General features: G+C 43.1%; 2 protein-coding genes across 2 annotated transcripts; one reads left to right on the forward strand and one right to left on the reverse strand.

Annotated features, from left to right (window-relative positions):
* Window positions 1–629: 629 nt before the first annotated feature.
* On the reverse strand, window positions 630–16783 carry LOC123122811 (uncharacterized). Its single transcript, XM_044543160.1, has 6 exons — window positions 16677–16783; window positions 4470–4687; window positions 4088–4257; window positions 1559–2061; window positions 1376–1448; window positions 630–930 (listed from the first exon to the last, which is right to left on the reverse strand). Exons 1-6 carry the CDS (start codon window positions 16695–16697, stop codon window positions 806–808), a joined length of 1110 nt encoding a protein of 369 aa, XP_044399095.1. The 5' UTR covers window positions 16698–16783; the 3' UTR covers window positions 630–805.
* Window positions 15398–19801, forward strand: LOC123122812 (uncharacterized). The gene is made up of 10 exons (XM_044543161.1): window positions 15398–15586; window positions 15752–15811; window positions 15912–15951; window positions 17215–17393; window positions 18096–18134; window positions 18205–18294; window positions 18427–18487; window positions 18935–19065; window positions 19179–19270; window positions 19362–19801. Exons 1-10 carry the CDS (start codon window positions 15539–15541, stop codon window positions 19477–19479), a joined length of 858 nt encoding a protein of 285 aa, XP_044399096.1. The 5' UTR covers window positions 15398–15538; the 3' UTR covers window positions 19480–19801.
* Window positions 19802–20147: the final 346 nt, after the last annotated feature.

The raw sequence follows: 20147 nt of genomic DNA on the forward strand, positions 1-20147 counted from the left end.
GGGCCTCTGTTGGGCCGTGCCACGTGTCGACGTATCATAGGCGCCTTATGTCCAATGAGTGGATGAAATCTGTCCCAACGATGAGCCGACACGTGTTTCCTCCAGCCAATGATGATTTTACACGTGGAAAATCCCCATTGGTCGGGGCTGTTAATGGGTTATTGGATCCAAAACCCGACCCGATAGCTTAACGGCGTTCCGTTACGGTGGATGCCACATGTCGGTCACCCTTGACGAAAGCACTTCTGTGACGCGGGATTTACCGTCATGGAAGTGGACACTTCCGTGATGATAATTTTGGTAATGTCATGGAACACTTCTACGACAGCACAGGTATGACTATCTTGATTCTGTCATAAAATCGTCATGGATGTACATGCATGACAGAAAATGCGACCTACTGTGACAAACACGTATCATCACGGAAGTGTATTTTTTTGTAGTGAGTATACAAAAAAATTACCAACATAATGATCATTAAATGTGCTCTTAATGTCTGAAACTAATAATTAAAAATGTTGGAGCAATTTTTCCTAAATATGGGAGCTATTGTTGCTTAATACTGGGGCAAATTCTCTTAGAGCAAGCTAATATGCTGTGTTAGCAGCTTACAACAAGGAGACACGGTAGATACAATAGTACAATAACATTGCAGAGTATGGTTTACAATAAACTATGGAATCTAGGTTTATGCTACTCGAACTTTGAACTATTCAGCTGATAATTTGAAATGATCATTAACGAAATTTCCACTATTTCCCCAAATCCCTTGGAAACTTTGAGCATGTCCTTGAACTTTTCCTGTTCAAGTGTGGCCTGGAACACCTTTAGCAGCACCTTGCAGCTCATGATCAACATGTGGATTGATTTGATATGGATATTTCTCATCCCCTAGCATCGTGGCATTGGTTGTGGGTGGGAAAAATTCTTCTGCATTAGCCATAAGAAGAAAAGAACCAAGTTATGCGCAAGCAATATGTGAACGAAAAACTAACAAGGACAGAACACCAATTATCCAAGTAGTTCTTTGACATTACAATAAACATGAGGATTAATAATTTCTTATAGCAAAGAACAACTATTACAGAACGGGCCAAACCCAGCAATTTACAACTTATCGGGGCTACCAAAGCATTTTGTTACCCATTCTAAAATATGGTATTGTGTAGGATAAACCTCATATGGGTTTGAACACCTAGATCAATTTTTTTGCATAATATATAGAGTTGCATTATACTAAATTACATTTAAAACTACATGTCCCAACAATTACAACTAGGTTGGGACCTTTTACGATGACATGTGAATTCCTAGAAAAAGATATTCTGGTCGTATACTTATATCATACTATCAGTTCACTAAACAATAAGTTCACCTGCACACGGTATTTCCATGCCATCACCATGATCCATTTTCCAATCTTCAGCAAGATCAACCTTACTATTAATCTGCATTATAAACAATAGACCATCCAACCATAGTCTTGTGTCAGCACCAATCATGGGTGGAAATAGTTAGGGTCTATCTTATTAAGAGCAAATAAAATAAATCACATCACCTTTGACATCACTAATCCCATGTAGTTCTCCAAGTTTTTTGCTTGTGGTTGTCTTGAACCACTCAAGATATTTAAGCCCAAATCTAGGATAGGCTTAATTTCCTCCTTTGATCTAAGGGATAGACATGTTTCCAACAGCTTGTACACATGCATCATTAGGTTGGTTTTGCTATCACATCGCCTGCAGTAGTATTGCACATCCATGGGTGTACCTCCTCCAACAGTTCCAGCCAACAAATGTTGAAAAGCACAATCAAGGGGCCCAACATGCCCACATATGTTGTTCTCACCCACAACTACTTTGCACTTTATGTAGTTATAACCTCGAAAGTAATAGTCAACAGTTCTACCGCAGATAATGCAACAACTGTCATGATAGAAATTAGGAAATGTAGAGAAGTTATCATAACCCAGTGCTAATGACGGCTCAATTATTCCATTTATCTCTTCAGTTGGATCCACTGTGAGAGTTTCAAGTTCAAGGCCCCTCACTTGTTGAGCTCCTGGAGATATTAAGTTGTTATAGAAGAACACAAAAATGGACAATGTATGCAGAAACAACAACAAATACTGAAAGGCAATATAAATGATGCTTCCTGAATATATTGTCATAGAGAACACCAAACAATTAACATATCAAATAAGAAGTTGTTCATTTACTTATGTGATGCCTCTACAGTACTAGATTAATTCTCAAGAAATCCCTAGGTTGGATATGAAGAAAACTAAGGAGCAAGATTAGTGCAAATTTGCATGAAAGTCTTGGACGAGTAAAATTGTTTTCCTTTCCTTTATATGAGTTAGCACTATGGTGAAAACCACTGCTTGAATGAGCTGAGTGAAGCTCGGTGTCACTTGGACCAGTGGAAGTAGGAGTACACATGGTGAATATTTAAGGATCATATTGGCGGCTAGAATTTAGAATTTGGGAAGAAGATAAGTTATGCAAACTGATATGTGAATATATATATAAACTAATATTGACACGTCATCCAAAATACAATATGTATATAAACTAATCATCAAACATGTATACACGTAGAAAATAACAAGCATGTGCATCCACTGAACAATAATGGCTTAAAGAACTTCCCGGATTAGATGTAGACTTAAAAAACACAGGTGCCAAGGCTTCACAACTGATATAATAGTGAAAGGAGATTCAATGCATAATGGCAACTACAGTGAAATCTTTGACAACATGCCAGTGTTGCCTTCTTTCTCATTTTTTTATTTTCTCCCTTGTATACTTATTTGCATTGGTAGTGTCTCCAACCCATATTATTTTTCTTTAAATAAATCGAATGCACAACTTCCGCTGATGGGTTATCTTGTACTCTCTTCGTAAAGAAATATAAGAGCGTTTAGATCAAGTGATCTAAACGGGATGCGGATTTAGTGAACATGGTTCAACGCGCACCCCTTTAGTAAATTTGAAAAAAAAATACTAGAAAAAATAAAAAAATCTGAATACTTTTTGTAACATACTTAGTCAACCGATATACGCGCGTACAAAGTTTCACAAAGAAATTACATCCTTGTTATTCTGGGAAAAAATGACAAAATCGATTAGAAAACAATGTTTAATGAATAGTAAGGTCCTAATTCTATTTTCTTCACTTAGAATTCCACGGGTGTCAATACTTCATGAAACTTCACACGTGAGTAGAATGATCAACCAAGTTTGTTACCCAAAAACTGTAGATTTTTTTTCCAATTTTCCTAGTACTTTTTGTTTACTATTCACGTGGGTGTGCGTGGAACCATGTTCACCTTTGTTTTGATCTAAATGCTCTTATATTTCTTTACAGAGGGAGTATCTAGGAGGTATATTAAGTGGGACACATGAACAAAGTCAATGATGTAGATCCAACAAAGTGTAGATGTATGGAAAGGACATGCAGAGTCACGACAATATATCAGATGCAACCAATTCATATACACTTGCATGAAAACGATGGGATTGAAATGTGAAACAAACCACCAAAAACATAAATATGTTTGATATAAATGTTAATACTGATATCAGTAAGCCAATACCCGAATGGAGATGAATATTGAGTGCTCCTCTAATAATAAAGTTATTTAGTACATAGCGGGAAAGTAAATGGAAGATCTATAGAGCCCCATGCGTGTTTATTAATTAGTTCTACCATGTTACTTTCCTCCAAAAATATCAATACATGTGTTCAAATAGAAAAAATCTAAGGACCCAGATATGGAAGAAACGACACGGTCGGGAGATACAAAAATAAATCACATTTACAATTTATAAAAGCTTCCATAGATGGAATGTGTTATAGTGGTTGTTGGTATTGTTGCATTATGTAAACTACAATGAAATATCTACATTTAAGAATTACCTACTCATTAATTTCAGTACATGTTCTTATGGTTGTTGATGTCCTGACAGCTGCAAATATCCCAATATATACCAGGAAGCAACTTCGGAAACATTTACTACCCATACTCTTGTCTAGTGAATATATTTTTAACATTTAACATCAAAGTGCAATAGAAAGGACTAACCTCTTTGAGTCATGCTCCCTTTAGCACGGATACTCCATATAAACATAGATAAAAATGTGTCGGGTTCAACATCGAGAAATAGTGTCTTGATAAACTTTATAACTTCTTGCTTACTTCTCAGTATTATACTTTTGTTAGTAGCACAAAAACGTGAGGGTGGGATAAGATACCTGTGCAAAGTTGGTTCCACAACATAAATCAGCAATGCCGAAGCGATTCATTTTTTAAATCAACCATATAAAACGTGAATAATTCATATGCTATTTTTCGTTGGTGCAATGCTATAGCTAATATATAAAATAACCTTATAATACTTTTGCATCTTTTGCATGGAAAACTATTAAACTTCAGAACCTACTAAGTCCTTGCTGAAACCATTTACCTATCGGACCAGTGCCCACTCATAGTAGATCTATTTCCCACCACTTTCCAATGCCATTCATCTCCACTACATGGCCAATTTTCAGGAGCATAGGGCAAACCCCTACCATATGTGCTAGCAACAACGGGTACTGCAATAAGGCCATTCTCACTTCTACATAGTTTTGATAGATAAAGCTCCTTGGGTACATTCCTTCTTTTTACCAATCCATTGTGAACCTGGAAAAAAAAGAATTACATAAATGTGTATCTCAAATTCAACTAAACCAACGCTAAGATATACTTTCCCACCACTAAATTTGCCAGAAATCACATGAAGAAAATTCTTTGAATTCACATTCATGATAAATTTCTAAAGGAGGCCATCATGACCAACCATCTATGCTATTGGCAATGTCCTCCCAGTGTAGTGGCACAACAAAGATGTACTAGTTCATATCCTAAGTCCACATCTTGCACTCCTGGTCGGATGGCTTTGAGGCACATCCTTCATTGTTACCACTGGAGCACAACTGGTTCTTGGAATTACTAATCATTTAACAAGTGCACCACACCCCTGCCCCTAGACGATACTTCTCACCCATGATGGAAGTATCCTTCTCTTCCTCCTCGCTTTATCTGGCCAATTGACAAACTACTCTTCTAAGCCATGATCTAGGTGCGGAAGACATGATATTATAGATCATTTGGAAGGGTTGTGCCTCCCTGAGAAGAAGGAACCAATATGGATTTCTTAGAGGATTAGATGATTTGGTAGATGACATTAGATGGTTGGCCATTTTTAGGGTTCATACAAACAAAACATTCAGCCACGCTGCAATGATGAAATCCATGCGAATAACATGGTCCTCGGTGCAAGATTTAACTTTCAAGGTCCTTGGATCAAATTTGTTTATGGTCCAACGTCAATAACTTTGTGACTGGAAACATGTGATGGAAGGGGGACCCGTGGCTCTTTAGGGGTGATTCCATTGTTCTTCAGGGGTACTATGGATTTTCAAACATGTTCCGGTATAAGATGGATAAAATACTAATCTAGGCCCAAATTAGATGATTTAGTAAAGGACATCAGATGGTTGGCCCTTTCTAGGGTTCACACAACAAAACTTTTAGCCACACTACAATGATGAAATCCATGTGAATAGCATAGTCGATGCAAGATGTAACTTTCAAGGTCCTTGGATCAATTTTTTATGGTCCAATGTCAATGACTCCGTGACTGGAAACATGTGATGGAAGGGGGCTCGTGGCTCTTTAGGGGAGATGCCATTGTGCTTCAGGGTACGATGGCTTTTCAAACATGTTAGAGTACAAGCTGGACAAATCCCAGTCTAGGCCCAAATTCATGGGGTGCCGGATGGACTGATGAAGAAGACGGAACCAGAAAAGAGGGTTGCAAAGAAGGTTGTATGCCCATCGTTTAAAGTTTTTGTGAATGAAGGTAAAAGAAATACATCCAAGTTTCTGTAAGCTCGTGTTTACTTGGATGTGAATGTTCCCCTGGTTCACTCTGTTCCAACCATGATTAAGGAAAGAGTGAAGCATATGGTGACATACAAGAAACTCCTAAATTATTGTGACTTTTGTGGCATGATGGGACACATTGTGACATAATGTGGTGAAGGAATCCATGATAAAAAATATTTTGGTGAGTGGCTAATTCTGATTTTTTTTTGTTTTAGAGGAACTTGGTAAAGTGAACGTCATGGTGGTGATGATAGAGGTAGATGTAGAGGGCGTGGAAGAGGCCAGCGCCTAAGCTTTTCTCTGAATGAGAATATAAGGGTACAAATTAGAATAAAGGTTTGAGGATGGTAATGGAAAGAATGCACCTGGAGGAGGGTCTTAAGGGAAAGCAGCCCTAGCGTCTCGTGGGTCGCATGCGCGGCTCATGAGGCGACAGCCGCCGCCGCCCCAACAACCACCTCCTCCATGCTCCCCTTCCTTGTCGTCACTGTTGGCGGCCTCCGGCCGGCTCGCGGCGGCGGCGGGGTGCCTCCGCCTCCTCCTCCCCTCTGCTGCTCCCGGGCTTGCCCTCTTCCTCGCAAGCGACGCCCTGCCCAGATCTAGAACCCCCTCCCTCCCTGTCGTCATCTGTGGCCTTGCCTGGGGGTGGCCCTGCCATAGGCGGGTGCAGGTTGCAGCCTTCGTGCCCAGGTGGTGCGTCTCCTCGCATGGGAGCCGGTGGTAGCGGATGGGTTCCCGCCCGCCGCTGGATCTGGTGGCTCTCGATGGTCTTCATGGGCACGACCCTCTTCTCGTCGGTGGCCCATGTGGCTGCTATTTTGGGAGTCCATCAGCGCAGATCTTGGTCGTGATTTGTCTTTGTGCGAGAAAGATACACGCTTGGTGTGGCCGCGATAGGTGGAGTTGCACTAGTGCGGCACCAGGAGAGGCTGGCTACGTGCTTGCGGTCCATCGCCCAGTGGGTGGTGGGTGAGGGTGGATCCCCTCGGTCGCCAGAGCGGAGGCTCCAGATGGTGGGCACAATGGCACCATTCTGGCGGGTGTCATGGCGTGGGTGCTCGTGTGTCCCCTAGGCTGTTTGGGCAGCGATGTGGCTCACTTTGGAGACGTTTGTCGGCCAGGTGTGGTCTTCGGTTCTATCCCGCTCTACTTTGGTCGTCGTCTGCATCTCCTCTTGGTTGACCACGATCGATGGACCTGGGTGATGGTGGCCATGTCCCAAGCGAAAGCTTTTCCCGGCGGTGTCGGTGCCAGTGATAGCAACGCCTTTGGGCATTGTTCCCCTCCTTGGAGGTGTCATTGTGGGTGGCCTCCCCATTGGGCTTTGGGTGAAAACCCTTGTCTGGCTTGTTCCAGACTGAGCGGTGGCAGCGCCATGCCGTTGTTCCCTTCTTGGAGGCCCCGTCTCGTGAGCAAGGTCCCACTTTGCCGGCCGTCAAGGTGGGTTCATGGATGGCAGTTTCTTATCTTCGTGTGACTGTTCCGTGCCTCGACGGTGTTGCTCTCTCATAGGAGCTAGGTCCGGTGAGGTGGTTGTGTTGGAAGGCCTTCCTTTGGGGTCTTGGCGTCAGTGTCCAGCTGTGCTCTAGGGAGGTGAGCATTTCATTGTTTGATGGTGTGGCACCCTTCGAGCCAAGGCGAGGAGCAGGGGGGCTCCTTTAGGCAATGAAGCATGTTGGTGCTGGTGTCCTGGACGGCCAGGTGATGGCATAGCCACTGTCGATGGCTAGCCTCCTTCACATGGTGGCCTCCTTCTCGGCATCGATTCTTTGATCATGTGTGAGGGCTTTGCTACTAATCCTGGGCGCCCTGTATCATGCCATAGTTTTTTAAGTTTTCTCCACGTGTTTTTAGTGTTGTGTTGTGTTGTACCGGTTGCTGTTAGGGCTTCGTGTCCTTATCTGTAAGGGCATCATTAATTTAACACCGGGTCATAGGCCTCTTATCTAGAACAATGCACCTGGAGCTAGGAGCAGGTTGGTTGGGCCGGATGACACTTTCCTGAAGGATGGTCATCCACCATCAGCTGCGAATGGGATAGTCTCTAATGAGGTACTTATACTTGAAAACATAGACAGAAGTTAGGTTGATATGAAGAGCCAAAGACGGAAGGACATGAGATTCCATATGAAAATGAAATTAATCCATCATTGACACCTTCGAGGGGGATATGGAACTATCGTGGCCTCCAAAAACTTGTGACAATTCTTGCGCTTCTAGACGTCCGGTAGCAAAGGGGGGAGACATCATCTTATTACCTGAAACCCATCTCAATTCGTGGTTGGCCGAATCTCTTCGTCGATACTAAAAGATGAATCATAAAGAAGTTTTTCGTACTGACGGGAGAAGTGGTGATTTGTTACTTCTCTAGAATCTCACTGACGCACAAGACATCCAATTATATTGATGTTTTAATCGGTAGTGGGCAGGAGAAAGATTCGCATGCATGCATGGTAAGCCAAAGTGGATGGACAACATTTGTCATGGCAGAGACTCAGAGATCTCACTTCATTTTGACATCTTGTAGATGGTTTTGGGTGACTTGAATGAAATCATGTATCATTTTGAAAAAGATGATGGGAATTCAGATATACAGAATTTCATGCAAGCATTTAGGGGTGTTATACAAGAGTACAACCTCTCATATTTTGGTTATGTTGGTAATCGATACACGTGCCATCGAGGAAGAATTTCTGAACGACTTGTTTATGCACTCACAAATATGAAGTGGAATGACAAGTTTGCTGGTGTTTTACTAGAGAATTTGGAGTATAGTAGTCGGACAATCCACCACTTTTGATGCACAAGGGTGAAGCAAAAAGATGATGAGAACCATGGGTTTGAAGTGATGTGATTTGAAAGCGGCTTGGTCTGGGACTGGGCCAAAATTCAAATGAGGCAGCTAGGTGGGAAAATTGGCCCTAGTTCACAAAATACTTCATATGTGGGGCATAGTTGTCATAAAAATTAAATGAAACAAGCTTAGAGGAGCTCAAAGAGAATTGGGGGGAGTTACAAGAAGTTCCATCAGAGACGAGAATCTAGCTCGGTAGAAAGAGCCCTTGCTCGAGATGGAGATCTTTTTGAATAAGAAAAATTATAGTGGGGCTAAAGAATTAGAGCAATTTGCTAGAAAAAATGGAGGTTGCAACATCAGCTATTTTGATCATTTGGCAAGTTTGAGAAGGCAGCAAAATCAAATTAAGGGCCTAACATATATGCATAGAATTTTGTGAGAAGGTATAGCTCATCTAAATCCAATGATTTCTTAGGCCTATTTAGTACTGAAGTTGATTATGTTGAACTGGTTATTTTGGAGAGGTTGTACCTCATGTTTCTCGGGACATGAATGATGAAATTTAAAAACCTTAGTTGGTAGATGATATTAAAATATATATCTTATCTATTGGTGATCTGAAAGCCCCATTACGGAATGTTTGCATGCAATATTTTTAAAAATGTTGGCATGTGGTATTCACTTTGTAGCAAAGTTCTAGCAGTAATTAGTGAGAACATGATATCTTGATACCTCAGGGGTAGAATGACCATGCCATCATTCTTCTTCCTAAGGTAGAAAGTTCAGATTAAATTATCCAATTTAGGACCATTAGTTTAGGCAATGTGCGCTATAAGGTTATATTAAAAACTATTTATGTGAGATTAAAGCATGTTTTGATGATATAATATCCCATATTTGAAGTGCATTTTTTCGCGAACTGGCTTATTACCGATAACATACTAGTGGCCTATGAATGTATGCATATGCTTAAAAAATAAGAATGACGGGAGTGTTATTGCGCTATAAACTAGACATACATAAAGATTATGACTACATGAGTGGGCTTTTCTAGAGAAGATGCCACTCATGCTAGGTTTTTGTAAAAATATGCTTGACATGTTGATGGGGTGTGTAAAGTCAGTTAATTACAAGGTTAGACTTAATGATCTATATTGAAAATTTTGTACCCACTCTGGTAGGGAGATCCAGTGTCCCTCTATTTGTTCCAAATATGCACAGAGGGTTTGTCAAGTTTATTGGTTCATAGGTTCGTTGCATTGAAGGTGTAAGGGTGTGTAGAAATGTACCATCAGTTTCTCATTTACTTTCTACTAATGATTATTGGATCCTTATGAAGGAAAACTTGACTAGTGCAACCTCGTTGAGACAAGTTCTTCATCAATATTGTGAAAACCTTTGGACAAATGATTTGTGAATTTAAATGTAGTAATTATTTTAGTCCAAAATGTTAATGTTGGCGTTAAGTCCCAAGTTTGCATTGAATTAAGTACCATGACTGAGAATATTTTTGATAACTATCTCCTCCTTCCTCCAATGGTGGGTGCACGTAAGAGTGAGAGTTTCATACACCTTCTTGAAAGAATTATTGAAGTTGAAAGTATGGAGGGATTTTTTTATCTATTGTAGGGAAACAGGTCTTACTAAAGGTTGTAATTCAGTCTCTCAATTTTTTTGCTACGGTGGAGGGTGGGAAGATACAAATGAACAAAAAAGAATGCATGCTTGGGGGGAATATGGACCCCAAAGAAGAATCGGGGAATGGGTTTCAGGATTTTGCATGCATAATCTTGCAATATTAGCAAAATATAGTTGGACGCTGATCACTAAACCAGAAACCTTATGTTCTAGGGTCCTAAGGGCTAAGTACTACCCTAATGAAAATTTATTGAAAGTTGGACCTAAGAGGGGATCTTCTTCTACATGGCTGAGTAATACATCTGTTTACACACTTTTATGAGAGGAAACATCTTGAGAGTTGGTTTCGGAAACAACATAAATATTTGGGAGGGACATTGGGCGTCTTGTAGCTCAACTAGAAAAGTGACAACTTCAGGGGCCAAAGATTATTGCAAACACTTGATGAGATGATTTATCCATAGACATGACAATGGGATGAACTACTGCTCCGGGATATTTTCCTTAGCTTGGATGTAGAAAGAATTTTTTGCATTCCCCTTAGTTTACACATGACTGAGGACTTTATGACATAGGGCCACACAAAATCGTGTAGTTTCTATGTTTGCTCTTCTTATTATGTCGTAGGGCAACACCAATATGGAGCATAGACTAGAAGGGGAGACAGACAAGGATCATCTACAACTAACCTAGTGTGGGATATCATGTGGAAACTTCAAATTCTCGGCAAGATACAACAAATTGTATGTTATGCTCTACATGGTATTGTTTCGGGTATAAAGAATTTAGCAAATAGACACATCATGAATCTTATGTTCACTTGTAAAAGTGCCAAGGAAGTTTGGAGTGACCTGGGATTGCATGAAATAATTGGTGTGGTAAAAGATTTGGAGATGTATGGGAGTGTTATTTTGGAAGAACTACTTACACAATCAAGAAAGCAATCATTGTGGGAGTCGCTAGTCCTCGGCACTTGGTACATTAGGTGGCAGAGGAGAGAACGTTTTGAACCCTTCAAGCATAAAGGGGAATGTTGATTGGCCATTAGATACCATTGTATCGCTGCCTGTGGAGGAGTTCTCGCAACCTAGGACCCTGAAGCCTTGCCATCGGCTCTGCGACCCGTAGCAACTACGGGAGCTTCATCATCATTAGGAGAGTCGATGAGTTTGAGCCTTCCTAATACTTTCTCTCTTTGCTCTAATATATGTACACCAACTTCTACCCGCATTATGTAGCCATACCTTAGCTTTAATTATCTCTCGTCTCTCTTTATTTTGAGGAGGGTAAGAAGGAACAGGCAAAGGAAAAGAGTGATGATAGCATGGGCTTGATTGATGAATGTCTTCACAAGTGCCTCCATTTCATTTTTGGTTCCTCATGATCCTTTCTTGTCTCCTCTTTCGTCTTGTCGATCATCACAAGCAACTTTTAATGAATTTGCTCGTCTTATCATTTTTTCTTTTCCAGCTTTGGTGTTGGCAGAGGACGACATTTTTTTGTAAATTTCGAAGGGGACCAGACTAGCTCATTGAATCATGTCCCACCTTCTTTCGGAGTTGGGGATGCCCCGACGGTCGCCACCCCAAACCATTGCGAGTTCATCCAATGGCCCGACTGATGCTTGGCTCGCACACATTGAGTGACGATTAAAGGTATCTTGCCAATATAAGCCTTTTAGGTTCGTTTTCCTGCACTTATCTTCACGCCTCTTTCTTTCCCCTTAGGAGTCGCTTGTGTCTCATCGTCCGGCCCCGACCTAGGCGGATGCCTAGGCGAGCACCCTCCGAGTGGACACAGTTGTTGCACGTTCTGCCCACACCCAAATGGTTGCGATTAGCGGTGAGGAGGCACTTCTACTATAGTCCTAGGCTCGCCACATGGCTCATCTTCAGCTGCTAGAGGCGTATTGCGTTCTCCATGACCTCCTCACTAATCGAGTCATGCATGAGGGCCTTATTCCTTTGAGGACCCTTCCTTGGTGGGCTATATCCGGACCAGTTGAAACGTGGCTTCCTTGGTTCAGCATATGTCCATGGAGTTTCTTACAATAGCAATGATTGACGTACCCTTGTCGGTTCATGAGGTTTCTTTTGACACCCTTCAGGCATCCTCCAAGGTGGCAGTTGACGATGATCAAGGTCCTTCCCTGTCGGGTATGGTGCGACCGGCCTCTTGCGCGAGTCTTCCTCTTGTTTTGTTTCGGGGGGGGGGGGGGTTGGCCGCCAGAACTCAGTAGGATTGTCAGTTATGTGGGGTGCCACTGTGATAGTACTCTTTTTGTATTCCTAAGCCTTCTGTAATAAAGAGAGTTTTAAGGTTTTCTCCCTTGGTGGTCTACTATTTGATTTCACATCCATAGCGAGGAGTTGCTTGGTGCAACTTCGAATACCTACCCCCACCCCCCTTGATGAGAAAAGAGCCTTGTTAAGCTCCTTCGGTTCCTCCGCCAGTGCTTTTTGACTACAAGCGGAGGTATTGAGTTGACACATTGGGGCAACTTTTACTACAGGATGATTATGCCCTTTTCCCTTTGGGCCCAACCGTTTGCCTTGGCTAGGACAAAATTTGGAGAGACACGTGCAGTCGAAGAGGTCAATGCTTTTGTCGGCCAGGACAAACTTTGAGCTGAGGCAACGACGGTGTATGCCCAGTAAACCTGATCATTGGTCGGGCCTGACCTTCAAACTCCAAGCCCGAGCTCTTCCTGAAGCCTGAAAATCACTACCTTCGCAAGCCCGAGCCCAGCCAAAATGCAAGTCTGAAGCCCGAAAGCCCAGTCTGAATGACACTTTTCATTACCTCCATGCGCAAGCTCGACTTGAAGCCAGAAAGCCCTCGAAATCCTAAAAAAGAGAAGCCCGAGCCCAACCTGAACTATCATCTGGGCTAGAAAATGATGCTCGAGCTTGGCATGAATGCGAATCCTAACTCGGCATGACATGGGTTTTTGGGTCAGGCTACCCATGCCATGGTCTAACGTCGAGCACTTTGGCCATCATGATAGCAACCATGGAGTTCTTGCATTACCCGAGGAAGGCCAAGAACTCATCGCTTACCATAACTAAGCATGCATACGATCATGATACTCTCTGTAATTGGGTTGATGAACACCCGGATTTTCTTGTAAACGTCCTGATAAATGTTGTAACTATTTTGCCTAATCAACAAAGCATGCTATGATGGATTTCCCACAAAAAATGAGACGAAAATGGATGGGCATAACCTGGATTTTGGAGCCCGACTCAGGGGAATAATGTGGCACTACAGACAGTCGTCTCTGCACGTGGTGCGCCTTTGCCGAGGACGACGACAATGCGTGAACGATCTCTTTGTCCCTCCCTCCTCCTGTTGAATTTGAAAGCAAAATGATATGCAATCAGGGAGGGAGATCGCGATGATGTGAAGAGGAAGGAAGGATAATGGGATGAGAGTGGTGGTGTTAAGCGGATTAAAGGGGCAGGTTGTACGAAACCAAGGCGGCAATGAAGGTGGAAGAATGAGACCATGATAGCGGCGACGATGACTGGGGTTCCTCGCGAAGATGGAAGGGTACATGCACGTCGTGTAGTTTGATTATCGATTCTTTTGACCGATTCTCCCATAATCTGCCTAGGTAGTCACATCTACCTAGGACATGTCACCCCATGCCACTACAACCAGTAGAACACCTCCCGCGCGTGCAGGAAGTCTATGTGGACCAGCCACAACCCCTCGCGCATCCACCGCCGACTAGGTGTACGCAACAAAATAAAATAAAATCTCAAGGATTGAGAGGAGCTTGGAGGTTAATACTGATTTACCACCCTACTATAGGTGGGATAAACTAAATGGCGAATCATACTTTTGCACCTAAGCACGAATGACTAAGCGATTGTGCGCAACACTACCAGATCTAGATGTTGACGAAGAAGAATACCTACACACACTCGAGGGATATGCGAGGTGGCCAAAGAGATGACGTCGCGGGGGAGAAGGTGTCGGAGGCATCTCGCTTGTGATTGGCTCCATTGGATTTTGCTTCGTGATTGACCACGGGAGGCATCTCGAGGGGCATATGCATGAGAAAGACCCGAGGAAGGATCTGCATCTTGCACCGCATTGCCGCGGAAGGGGAGCAAGTGTTGATGGCCTGATAGGACTGGAGGGGCCCGGTTTTGATGTCCTTATTATTTCCTCGAGGTGGATTATATTCGAAAGTCTTATATATTTCCACTCTTTTTACATGGCAATGCGCTCTTGCAAGAAACAAATTTCTATCAGACCAGGTCTAACTGGTTGGAGAGTTATTTTCCATCTGAGTAGAAGACACTAGCAGTTTCAATCTTAGAGCATCGCCAACAGTCATCCTATAATAGGCGCGAGTCGTTTTTAGGGGTTTAGGGCGCAAAGAGCCAAAAAAGGGCCTCCAACAGATGCCCGATCCTAGTTTTTTTTGCAAAATCTTTTTTGGGCAGCCCCAAAAAAAGGCTCCTCGTGCGACAAATTTGGGGCACTTCGGCGGCTGCCCAAAAACGTGAGGCTACTTTCGGACGCCTTCATGCGACCAGAAACCCTTGGATCCATCCACCGACCGGCGGCCGCGTGGCCAGCCCCTCCAACCCCGTCGGCTTGTCGCTGCTCCCGTCTTATTTTAGAGCATCTGTTGGAGCAGTTTTGTCTTATTTCATGAAAAAAGGTATTTTTTTCCTCTATTATAGGGCTGCTGTTGGAGACGGCGTTTGCTCGTGCAAAAAGAAAAGAAGGTTTTTGTGTCCTAATTTTTTTTTACTCCACCATGTTTTCATGCCCTATTATAGAGCTGCTGTTGTTGCTCATAGTGCATTCAGTCCCGCTTGTGCCGTATACGTGGACACCGCCACGCGCAGGTAGTGTCAGTGTCTGCAGCCAAGGACACATCATCCCAAGCCACGGCAAACTATTGGACAGGGCCACGCGCGCAGAAAGTCTACGTGGCCTCTCGCGCATCAGCCGCCGATCATCGCGCAACCGACGGCACAGATAACCCCACGTAGGAAACCACAAAATAAATAAAACCTCTCGTAATTAAAGGTCAGCACGAAGCAACCCCTCCTCAAATGGCAACTCCCCCGATCCCGAAGACGACGCTCCGAGTCGGCTCCCACTGATCGCTTCTAGAAGCTTCCAGAAAGCTCCGGCCCGCCGCCATGGCCGCGCCCTTCTTCTCCACCCCCTTCCAGCCCTACGTCTACCAGGTCGGTGCCGCTCCCTCATCTCGCACGTTTCTCGTCCCCGCGTAGATTCTAGGTCTGGATTCGAGGTCGCGGGGCTGGATCCGCACGATCCGTGGCGCCCTGCTCCCGATTGGACCCCCTCTCATGATCTGATTCGGTTTGAATTGCGTGGTTCCCCTTTTTCAGAGCCAACAGGGATCTGTGACGGCGTTTCAGATATCCGGTGGGGATGTGCAGGTCCTGCAGGTAGTTTCCGGTGCCTAATTCTCACTCGCCTGTTCTTTATTCAGATGGATCGAGTTGTCATCATTTCTAATTACTTGTGGGGAAACAAAATGCTTTTTAGGTGATGGTGAAGTCGCAGGACAAGTTGACTGCGAAACCAGGTAATTGAACCGACTCGTTTCTGTTCTGCGGCTGAAATTTGCAGCTTGCAAGCTCAACAAGTATAGTTTGGGTGACATGCCGAATACATTTTTTTAGTTACTCGGGTCTGCTAGCCTGGTATTCATGTGGCACTTGCCAGAAATTATTAAAAAGTTACATCCATAGTTTCAATTGTATATTATTCTTAAACCATCTTAATGTTTTGTATACCTATTTGGCATGTCCACTATGATTTTGTTCAATAGCGCCTTGAAAAATCATTGTGCATCAGCGTGTGTTGATAGTTGTTACTGCAAGGTGCTTTATCGCGCCGCTTATTTTATTTCTATGTATGATGTGACGCTCATAGAGGTTGTATGATGTGACGCTCATAGAGGTTGTTTGTGTGTTTTTTTTCCTCAGGATTTTGGACTGGTAGCTGAGTAGGGATTAATCGGCGAATCGGCCAATTAACTGAATTATCGATAACCCATTTCTTGGTAGATTAACTAGGGCCGTATCGATATGTCCTAGGCGACATGGCAACATACAATGTACTCCCTCCGTTCGGAATTACTTGTCACAGAAATGGGTGTATCTAGACGTATTTTAGTTCTAGATACATCCATTTCCGAGACAAGTAATTCCGAACGGAGGGAGTACTAAATATTGGAATATGCAATCCTGGGCTACATAGTTACATACACACCAATCTTCATAGATGACATAGGAGAAGGGAGATTACCTTGGTGCTTGAGGAAGCCATGGACAGAGGAGCGGAGGAGCAGGCGACGAAGCAGGAAGGAGTAGCAAGCTTGGGGAAGCAATCTGGAAGACGGCGCCGTTGGCTGGTCGGTGAGGAGGCGGCGAGCTCGGGGGCGGGGGCACTAGCTGCTCCTTGTTGCTGGATGAGGGGAGGCGAGCGGATGAGGGAGGCTCTTGGAGGAGGGGAGGCGCTGGCTGCCTGATGTTGCTGGCGGCTGCTTGGGGCAGAGGCGGTGGCAGCGGCGGTGGCGGCTCCTCTGGAGGAGCGGGAGCCCTAAACCTAGATCGGGAGAAGGGAGGGATACATGCGGCTGGGAGAAGGGTTGGAAACAGGCTATATTTTGGGCAATTAGTCCGCCCACCCGATAATTTGGCCTTTTATTGGCTATCAGACTGATAAATCAGCCGGCCCAGTTAATGGGCCGAATAGGGGGTATTCGGTTCGGAAGGGTGCCGTGCAGCAGTTAACTAATCATGATATTTTTTAACATTGATTGCTGTACTTTTTACCTTTTTAGGTACAATGTGTTACATGTCCGGGAACATTCAGATGGACAACAATTACTTGCCTGAAAACGATGGAGGCGTGTGGCAGTGGATATTTGGAAAAAGCATAACCAGCACTGTTTTCTTCAATCCTGGCCCTGATGATGGATATGTGGGGATTTCTGCGCCATTTCCTGGGAGGATACTGCCTGTTAGTATATCTTTTCTGTGAAGTCATTACATTGTTTAAGTCTTAGCTTCATCTTCTATTTTTCAGCTTAGCTCTGAGTTGTTTCTATACTTTCCATGCAAAGCCATAGGTTGCTCATGCCAATTACTCCCTCCGTTCCTAAATACTTGTCTTTCTAGACATTTCAAATGAATATCACATACGGATGTATGTAGACATATTTTAGAGTGTAGATTCACTCATTTTAGTCCGTATGTAGTCATTTGTTGAAATGCCTAGAAAGACAAGTATTTAGGAACGGAGGGAGTACATCATTATTTCTGCTCATCATTAAAAATTTACAAATCCTTTGTTACCAAAATAGAATTATGTCACTTGTTTGTGTTACTAGCTGTGTAGTTACCAAATATCCTTGGCTGCAGACATTGAATTTTCGTCCTTTAGAAGTAATGACGAGATAAATTCTTGGTGGTAATAGGATGCATTAACATTAAAGTTACATTTAAGTATGAATTTGTTTATCCTATTTGCCTATGTTGGCTTTAAGAATGTCTTTGTTGAGTTAAAAAAGAGGTAGCTGCAGTTTTATCTTGTCAAACTAGTACACTCATTGCGAATATGTATATCTCATTTTAGTGGTCATGGTATCTTAAAACACATTACTTATATTGTCAACCGAAGCTGTTGTCTTAGTCTCACCATAATTACTTGCTTTTGTTACAGATAGATCTAGCGAACTTTGGTGGAGAACTACTTTGCCAGGTAAATTATCTTGAAGACTGTAATCTGCTTTGAAACATTCGCATGAACCTCTTAATGTACCAAATTGCAGGCAGATTCTTTCCTCTGCTCGGTCAATGATGTGTCAGTCACAAGTAGTACAGTTGATCAGCGGCCGCGCAACATTGAAATTGCTGCAGAGGTAGGGTAATTGTTGAGCTACCTTATTGATTATGAGGTCATGTGGATCCTGCAAGTTTGTGTTCAGTTCATTTGGCATGCTTCTGGGTAACTGTTTGCCAGGAAATGAAAGATGCACATTTTTCTTCTACAGATGATCCTCAAACAGAAGCTTAGGGGTCAAGGAATGGCCTTCCTTGTCGGCGGTGGATCAGGTACACTTCACCCTTACATCGCAGTGTTGAGTGTTAATGTAGATATTAGTAATTAAAGGCTTAAAGCTGCAATGCTATTTATGTTGGTTAAGTTTAGATCTGAATATTTTAGGTCTTAAATATTACAAATCTGTGATTCTGTAAAAGCTCTAGGACATGTTGATGCGATATATTGCTGAAACCTGAAATATGTCACGGCAAACTTTACTTTTTGCTCAAATATGGATGTTGTTGACATGGGAGTACTTAGTACAGCATCTGATTCAGTATACTTGCAGTATTTTGTGTTAAACGATTTTCTGGGAGCACCAAATCTCTATTTTATTTCACACAAGCATGAAACCTGTTGTCTGATGCTAATTTGGTTTTGGCACTAGCAAAATATTGCAACTTTGGTAAATTCGACAGGGTCCTAACTTTGGGAGCTTTGCTCTCTACCTTTGTTAGTAATGCAGAAAATTCTTGCTCCCCGGGAGGTGATTACTGTTGATTGTGCTTGTATTGTGGCTATGACAACCACCATTAACTTTCAGTTACAGAACCCTACCCCACATAGAAGAGCAGTCCTTGTATTCGGGGTGAGTATATCCTGATTCTCCTTTTCCTATTACTTTGTTCAAGAAGAGCAGCATGTTCCTTTGTGTTGAGATTTCCTTTGTTTCGTTGCACTGAGAAGCATCATCTTATGCAGGGTGTCAACCAGCTAAAAGCATCTCTCACAGGACCTGGCGTCGTTTTCATTCAGAGCCTGCCCTTCAATCGGCTCTCACAGCGCATCGCAAGGTAAGAATGCTGCGACAACACATCTCTTCCCAGTTCACTCAGCCCTCTTGCTTGTCACTGACTTGAAGTTCATTCATGTATTCTCAAGCAGTAGATCGGTGGGGGCCCCAAGCTTGAGAGACAACCCCAGGTTCTTCATCCAGATCGTCATGTTCTTCTTCCTGGCCTATGTCATGATTGTGTCGTCAATAATTCTGACGGATGTTTAGGCGATGCCGCGACGAGCATCTTGGTGTAATCCTCTTAGGATGTTGCCTGGAAGTTGGAAGAGTCAAAGTCCCCCCCTCCTTTGTAGATGCCGTGTCGCGGGCGTGAGTAAGCCTGAGAAGAAATCGCATAGCTGTTGTTAGAAAACATAGTGGAAAGTTTGTCAGATTTCTTTTGTATTATGGTTTGCGACGAGCAGCCCTTGTTCGTGTGTAGACAGCAAGCTCAAGTTGCACAGCATAGGGTGAATATTACCATTGACATCGACTTAGATCCCATTGAGCCGTTCGGTCGATAAAGTTGTTGATGTATTTCTGTGCTCCATATCTTATCAATCTGCAAGCTCGTATATCTGAATCCACTGTCTGGAAAGAGGATGGCGACCAAGGCAGGGAGAAGCGGTCGCAAGAAAAAAGCGGAGTACCAATCTAAAATGTGCCGGTTTTGCTATGCCTCATGCAACCGAAATCTTTCTCGGTTTCAGGGAGGCCATCGCGACAATAAGAACTAAGGATTCCTCAAGAATTTAAGGATTAGTAGTTTTTTTTCAAAATTGTTTTCGAAAAAGAATGCATTTAGTCCTATACATACGCGAGGAAGGTAATAAAAAAGAGAGAAGACTGTTCCTCTTTCTTTTATCACTTCGAGTCGTGCAAGATGAAAGTCTCAT

This window comes from Triticum aestivum, chromosome 5D (genome assembly GCF_018294505.1).
Source record: "Triticum aestivum cultivar Chinese Spring chromosome 5D, IWGSC CS RefSeq v2.1, whole genome shotgun sequence".
Lineage (NCBI taxonomy): Eukaryota > Viridiplantae > Streptophyta > Magnoliopsida > Poales > Poaceae > Triticum > Triticum aestivum.

What these genes read in the sequence shown, in the direction of transcription:
- LOC123122812 (XM_044543161.1), top strand. Translation starts at nt 15,539, where the DNA reads ATGGCCGCGCCCTTCTTCTCCACCCCCTTCCAGCCCTACGTCTACCAG. An exon ending in ACATTGAAATTGCTGCAGAG is followed by an intron (nt 18,295 to 18,426) that starts GTAGGGTAATTG and finishes TTTCTTCTACAG; the next exon opens with ATGATCCTCAAACAGAAGCT. An exon ending in CTCTCACAGCGCATCGCAAG is followed by an intron (nt 19,271 to 19,361) that starts GTAAGAATGCTG and finishes ATTCTCAAGCAG; the next exon opens with TAGATCGGTGGGGGCCCCAA.
- LOC123122811 (XM_044543160.1), bottom strand. Translation starts at nt 16,697, where the DNA reads ATGGCTTCCTCAAGCACCAAG. An exon ending in AGTGGGCACTGGTCCGATAG is followed by an intron (nt 4,258 to 4,469) that starts GTAAATGGTTTC and finishes AACTTTGCACAG; the next exon opens with GTATCTTATCCCACCCTCAC. An exon ending in TGGGATTAGTGATGTCAAAG is followed by an intron (nt 1,449 to 1,558) that starts GTGATGTGATTT and finishes TTTATAATGCAG; the next exon opens with ATTAATAGTAAGGTTGATCT.